This window comes from Eucalyptus grandis, chromosome 7, assembly GCF_016545825.1.
Source record: "Eucalyptus grandis isolate ANBG69807.140 chromosome 7, ASM1654582v1, whole genome shotgun sequence".
NCBI lineage: Eukaryota > Viridiplantae > Streptophyta > Magnoliopsida > Myrtales > Myrtaceae > Eucalyptus > Eucalyptus grandis.
The window spans coordinates 30,904,213-30,911,517 of record NC_052618.1 but is presented as its reverse complement, the minus strand read 5'-3'; the positions used below and the strand labels follow the sequence as shown (position 1 = coordinate 30,911,517).

General features: G+C 40.4%; 1 protein-coding gene across 1 annotated transcript; it reads right to left on the bottom strand.

Moving 5' to 3' along the window:
- Positions 1-7: 7 nt before the first annotated feature.
- LOC104452526 (pyrophosphate-energized vacuolar membrane proton pump 1-like) lies at positions 8-6,926 on the bottom strand. Its single transcript, XM_010066981.3, has 8 exons — positions 6,608-6,926; positions 2,726-3,246; positions 2,254-2,642; positions 2,012-2,098; positions 1,653-1,920; positions 764-1,147; positions 441-500; positions 8-328 (listed from the first exon to the last, which is right to left on the bottom strand). Exons 1-8 carry the CDS (start codon positions 6,795-6,797, stop codon positions 146-148), a joined length of 2,082 nt encoding a protein of 693 aa, XP_010065283.2. The 5' UTR covers positions 6,798-6,926; the 3' UTR covers positions 8-145.
- Positions 6,927-7,305: the final 379 nt, after the last annotated feature.

The following is a 7,305-nucleotide window of genomic DNA, read 5'->3' as shown; positions in this document are numbered from 1 at the left end:
CAAGTAACTCTTCCCGAATGTACTCTTGGGTATGTGAACACCCAAATAAACTTAATGGAAATACATAACAATTTCTGTCTCAACACTGCCGCCGCTGCTATGGAAGGGAAGTCGTCCATTCCCTCCCTCAAAAAATCTTGAAGAGCTAACCACGGTGAGGGGCAAAGAAGCGAGCGAACACAAGCGACTCGGCTGCCATTAGCTGGATGAGGATGCAGAGTGGTGGGCCTGAAGTGTCCTTCCATCGACTGCCAAAGGCTGGATCTGGAGCATCTCTGGGAGGAAAAGGGGGACGGCGATTTGACTTCGCATAATCCAAAACACCAGCCTGAAAGCAAATTCAATATATTAAGTAAAAAATCCGTCGGACCAGACAAGTTTTCTTAGCAGGTCTCTGACCCACCATAGACGCGTACAATCGACGAAAAGCAGCTGCATACCCTAATGTCCTTGTTCGCTTTGTTCAATGGTCCATTGGCATTGGACGATGCATTCACAATCTGTTCAAAATCAAGCCCGACAAATAGTATTCATCAACAAAATACTGCAATCAAATGAGACAACTGATGTGAAACTGCCATATTGGCGTAGATATGATGATAAAAGCATTACTCAGCAGTTCACCAACCTACACAAATTTTGTCCAACAATGAAGAAACAACAATATCTTAATCCAGTTTAACATGCATTCAATTATGAGACACACCTTGAGCAACGCAAATTACCAAAATAGATGGACATTGATTACTATGTTAAAGATTACCCGAATAACGGAAGAGAAAGAGCCAGCCAAAACACCAGACAGCGTCTCTGCACCGAAGAAGGTCCCGACGAGAATTGGTGCTAACATGACAAGAGCACCCGGAAGAATCAACCCTGTGAAAAATTCATAAGTTGAAATTTGGATAGAACATGCAGGGGTCTCAGGATGAGACTCTAGGTTGCAGACCTCCTGAGCCATCTTCAATCCTTGACGTCCCACACTTCTCATTGTCATAGTAGAGAAGTAGTAAGGAAGGATGCAGCCCCCAATAAAACCGACCAAAACCTTCGGCGTCCGGACTTCAATATGAGAAATTGCTGCACGACTCACAAATGCACTAAACAGAGCGATAAACACCAGGGCAGCTGATTCAATGGCAAATCCCTAAATACCAGATAAGAAATAAAAAAGGAATCCATCTGATATTAGATTTAAACAATAGGAAAGTAGAATTTGCCAATACGGCTAATATTGAGAATGATAGATGAAGGCAGCACCTAAAAGCAAATAAAGGTGATTTTAGCCGAACATCATGCCACACCAGCAAGAATCCAAAAGGACTTTGAATAACTAACGTATTATTTAGTCGTTTATGGTTAAAAAGAAAATAATAGGACAATGTGCACAAATTCTGGATGACATGAATGTAATCTCACGAATAGTTCTACGCACAGAAACCCTTTCCACTCCTATGTAATGGATTTTATAAAAAAAAAGCTACTAAAAGGACGACAGGACAGTGTCCGCATATTAGGTACGTTAAATACACCATGTACGATTCGTGTTCAACCATCCACGGATCGACATGTGACAAATCCTACCTTACCCCCAGTCAGTTGAACCATCAAATCGTGTCGATACTATATTCACATGCAAGGATTGCCAGTACCTTTCCAGCGACGTGAAAGGATTGCTTGGGATCCGTGACAGCAATACGTTTAGCATAGCGGCTGATGGGATCGTAAGCATCTATGGCCAATCGAGTGGCAATGGTACTTAGCATCCCAAGGGCGGCCACAGCAATTCCATATGTGGCAGCAATACTGAAACCCACAGAAAAGCTAATGTCGGCATAAATTGGGATAATGACAGAGGCAAGGACAGCGCAGACAGAGGCAAGGGGGACGCCAGCGTCGGTAACAGCTCTTTGGATTTTCCTGCAGAAATAAGGATCATTACGTGGTCAGCACATGACCATCAACAGTCGTAAAAATTCATATCATTCATTTACTATAGCAAATTTAACACCTGATGCAATCGCTGGTGTGATATTCAGGGAACAATTCAATAATTGACCCGGCCAAAAGACCAACAACAGCACAGAAGGACAGCTGCCTGCAAGATCATATCCATAATTAGCAAATACATACGCTCAACGTATTGACTCAATCCTGTAAAAGTCCGCTGACATTAAAGCATGTCACATGACCAACATTAGAATAAAGCAGCCTCTAGGATCAGAACGAGACAAGCATCACCAAAGAGTTTACCACTTCGTCACAACTTTCTCCATCCCAAAGTAGTAAATTTTAAATGACGAGGGCAGAGCAATGCTGCTAACAATAACAATTCCGAAGGTCATTAGAACTGTGGAAATAAAGAGTTGCTTCTTCAATGCAGGCCTCATGTCCCCCTCTTTCCCCACTTCCCTGATATCTGAGAAGTAGGCTGTAAAGAGAGTTGAGATCAAGCAAACAAGAATACCCATAGAGCTGATAAGCAGGGGATAACACATAGCGGTGAAGTTGTGATCGATTCCGAAAGAAGAGATGGAAGCAACAACAAGGGCGGCGCAGCATGATTCGGCATAAGAGCCAAAAAGATCAGTCCCCATACCAGCAATATCCCCAACAATATCACCGACATCACAAGGAATCACCTGAATGATTAAAGTCAACACCATTTATGACTTAAAGTGAATGATATACTTAGGAGATAGAGCTACAGTAAGAGAGTACATACACTTAAGCTTCGATAGTCTTCGTAATCTTGCGAATTTCTGCTAACCAGATCAAGATAAACATCGACAGCCTTGGCATAAATTCCACCAGCGGCTCTTCCAAAGAAAGCCATGGAAGATGCACCAAGACCGTAACCAGTAATGACCTCAAAAAGACCTTCCCAGTCATTGCCATAATAGCACTTGAACAGTTTGATAGCAATATAGAGCCCGAGAAGACTCATACCAGCCATAAGAAATCCCATTGCTGCACCAGACCTGAAAGCAGCATTGAAAGAGCCCTTGCTATCCACAACAATTTTCATGCCAAGGAAACCAGAGAGGGCTGATGTGAGAGCACCAAGTACGAATGAAACCGCAATGGCAAGTGCAGGCTTGCAAGTGTTTGAAGGACAAAAAGTGAAAGGCCGGCTTTGGGTGCTGAATCTCTCAACAATTCCAAGGAAGAGGATGATTAGAATTGCAAAAGCAACCACGGAAACAAAAACATACAGGTACTCCTTGCGCAGAAAATCACTCACCCCTGTTGCAATCACAAACAATATCTTAGCCTCGATATCAAGCAAATAAAGCAACAATCTGATTCTTGACCTTCTACTTATGTGTGACGAAATAAGGTATAATTCAGTTAAATCTAGTTAATTTATTCCTTAGCCTAGATCTGTTCAACCTAGTTCCAAGAAACGGGAAAGCCTAACCTACAGCGCCTCCAAAAGAGCAACTTAAAAGATGATATGGTGTCTATTACAGTTCACCTTTGAAAAGTTGGACAGTGTAAGTGTCAAAGCCCACTGGCGGAAGAGTGACAGGAACATAATGAGTAGAACAAGACGGGAAAGGGATGAAAGAAAGTACCCAGTTCTGCAAAGTACTTATTGAAATACAAAGAACCGATAAATTACTACAACGTCCCAAAACCCAGAGTATCATTGTAAACACATTTAAACATTACTTTAAAATTAAAGCATCACAAACAAACAAGAAACTAGAAACATGTTATGACCGACAATAGTAAACAGTAGATTAGAACCAAAGATTAAACCCAGAGTATGGAAAAATGTCAGAACTAAAGTTAGAACTGAACTTACATGTTAGAACAATAGGAGAAGGGTGAACTAGCTACCAGCTAAAATTATAGGAAAACAAACAAGAAAAAAACATTATAATTTCACAATAGAACTGATATGCTCTAAGGAATAGGTATGAAACATTGTCACAAAATAAGGACTTTAGTTAGGAGAAGCAAGCATACAACACCAAAGAGAACCATAGAGAAATATAAGAACAGTTCGTTTCCTATTAGTTCTTAACTGATCCTATATAATTAGTAATCGTCACAAGTATGACAAATCAAGAATGACATTCTCATGCAAATGAGAAATGTTCTGCAACAATTAACATCGTATGACCCTTGAAACACTCTCACTGATGAAGTGAAGAAATACTTTAGGATTGAAGGTTGTTCAGCCTCAGCAATTCATCTTTTTAATACCATATGCTTCTACTAAAGCCAATTACGTTTAAAAATTACTATCCTAACTTTAATTAGCTTGACGTTGTGTCATTTGTCGCATGTACCAAGCTTCCTATAACTAATACAAAATAGCTGGAAGAAAGAAATCAAACCTTGGCTCGTTGTTTCCAGAATAACTTGACATTTGTAAAAACTATGCTTGAATAAGTCATTTTCCTATAGAGTGACAATATTTTCTGGTTTCGGCTGAAATTCGAGGATAATTTGACAGGCCGTGGTCTCAATTGCAGGAGCTAGGATTTCTTGGGCTCAGCCACTTCAAATCCTAGCATGTTCATTGGGGACCTAAGCCTGGTCTTAATAGACTTGAGCCTTACTGTTGATGACTTGAGTGTTGAACCGTGATGTCAAGAAAGATAGTTAAAAACTGGTAACTTATTGGGGAAAAGAGCTTTTGAGAGTGAGAAATTGGCCCCCCTTTCTCCATAGGATTTTCGAAAACTATCCTTGTGAATTGAACTGGCAGAATAATTGAGAAAGGTGCTTGCAAGGAATAACTAAAATACAAAAAAAAAAAAAAAAAAAGGTTTGTTCTGAAGTTAAGGAATAAATAGAAATTCCTCTTAAGGGAGAGATTACGTAAACGGTTATGACCGTTTAGTCAAACTTAAGAATATGGAGAGGAAAAATGGGACTTTTAAAGCTTCTCACAAAGAAGGTTTGTGAAGCAGTTGCTTTAGTTGTTTAGCATGAGCAAGGGCGAATTAGGCGACTTGTAATAAATCACGGAATGAAAGTATAATTTTATAATTAATCAGAACATGACTTGTCGATTTATCAATAAGAATAAAGAAAAAGAATTCTAGCGAAGGAGGATTTTTCTTTTTCTTTTTTTTTTTTTTGGGGGGGGTGGGGAGGGAGGAGGGGAGCTTGGAGCGGGGAAGCGAGAGGGTGCGCTTCATGGAAGCTCTAAGCTTGTTGAAGTTTTTAACATGAAATAACATAAAACTTAACTAAGATTCTTATCAGGAAGGAGAAATCTTTTTCTTGATTTTAAAAGATAAATGCTTATGCGATTGTCCATAATCCAATGTCAAATTAACTGCCTCTTGTGAAAAAAAAATAATAATAAAAATAATAAAAATTATTATCAAGTCCACTCCTTCAAGAATTAGTGACTCATAATATATATATAATCCAGAGAATCTCATAAGCCGACAGCAAGCGAGCAAACCCAAAGAGATCGACTGTAGGACCCACCACCACAGTACTACAGTGACTCATAATATGTTATTACTCTCACAATAGCTTAAAAGCTATTATGTTAACAATTTTTTTTTTACCGACCAAAAAAAAAAATTTAAATAAGTACTTTCTTTGATGGGAATGCCCTCCAATTAATGTTATTACGATCGTTCAAACCATTAGAAAGTTTAGAAATCTTTTTTCACAAAAATTCTTTCCAACGACACAAGCGCACCTTAGCCCATCATCAAATGTAATCTGTCTTACAGTCGTACATGCGCCTCCTAGTCCGACTTACTCAAACCAGTTCTTGAGCTAATAAATCAATTAATCATTTCAAACATGTAATGGCTCGCAGGTTATCCCCAGACATTAATCAAATATACTTTTGAAACAGCTATATTATGAACATTCCTGTCGTGTAATGCCATAAAATAAAGTGCCTCCCCGTCCCGTGAGAGCCTGCAGCTAAGTTGGTGAGTAAAGAGACGAAAACATTCACGTGACATGCACAACACGTGCATTTACTTAATCCAAACAAAGCGCGAAACTGCCGAGAAAATCAGACGAATGGCAAAACGCAAACGGACAAGAGCTACACCAGTTGACAACCGCCCAAGAACACGACCAAAGACCACCAACATCATTCCAGCCATCTTCCTGAGAAGAGATCTGCGTGAGTAAATATTATACTTCTGTGCTTAGATACGTCGCTCAAAGTTCTAGCAGCTGTGCCAAACCCTAAAGAGGACTCGCCCTACAAGGAGCAAAAGAAGCTCATGATTTCGCCGAGCTATCGTCAGAGTACAAGACTCCAATTTGATGCAAGATTGATCCCAAAAAATCGGTCAATGAGCAGTATGAGTGAGAAAGAGAAAGAAGGTTGTTGAACTACAACCTCTCAATGCCCAGAAAAAGAAAGACTCGCGGCCCAGAAAATCAAATGTACTTCATTCTCTGTTTTCGTCTTTTTCCTTTTTCTCTCTCGGACGAAAAGCATGAGCTCAAAGCTTACAAGCTTCATTGGAAAACGCGACCACAGAATTTCATTACCGAAAGACCTAAAATGCTTGAGAATGTTCGACTATCAATCCTGAGCGCAGCAAAAAGGAAAAGTTCCATGAAGCAGACAAGTTGCGAAGCTACAGGATGTGTACGAAGTCACCTTTATTGATGGCTTTCGTTATCCCCTTAGACACATCCTCAAAACGTGCCTTGTCTTCACGTCTTAAGCCTTGCTCTACGTCGATGTGGTTGGGGCCAATGTGCGACCCAAAAAGCCACGGCACCAGGGCGAACGCAATCGCGATGACGGCACAGATTGGGATCGCAATCTCCGTCGAGAACAATGCCATCCTCGCGGGAACTCTAGACTAGGTTGCTGGAATCGCTGGACTCAACGCCTATCAAAGAGTGTGTGTGTGTGTGCGCGCGCGCGAGAGAGAGAGAGACAGAGAGAGACGCAGAGAGGAGTGAGGTGGGGAGTGCGTTCGTCTATAGTGGAAGTGGCGAGAGTTTCATGAAGAGAAATAGAACGTTATGGTTATGTGCATGCGACGGTAAAAGATCCAGGCCTTTCGATGTCATCTGTCGGATTTAAAAGCGATGGACCATCCTTCGAGAGAAGGATAATCGGACGGTGGAAGCGAGAGGTGAGTATAATCTCATCGTGTATTTTTTACGTGTCTGTCTGAACAGGAATAGCCTATAATTATTTTATAACATATATATTTTTCATCCGTATGGAGATTGCTTGTACTTTTGAGCAAAAAGATTTGAGCTATTTCCATTAGCTTTATGCAATTGACAAGTACATAAATCCATAGTAACGAAAAAAATCAAGCACAGTCTCAGTCTCATATA

Excerpts from the sequence above, each read along its gene's own strand:
- LOC104452526 (XM_010066981.3), bottom strand. The coding sequence starts at position 6,797 with ATGGCATTGTTCTCGACGGAGATTGCGATCCCAATCTGTGCCGTCATC. Across the intron at positions 1,921-2,011 it reads CACACCAGCGATTGCATCAG|GAAAATCCAAAGAGCTGTTA; the intron begins GTGTTAAATTTG and ends TTATTTCTGCAG. Across the intron at positions 329-440 it reads AAGCGAACAAGGACATTAGG|GCTGGTGTTTTGGATTATGC; the intron begins GTATGCAGCTGC and ends ATTTGCTTTCAG.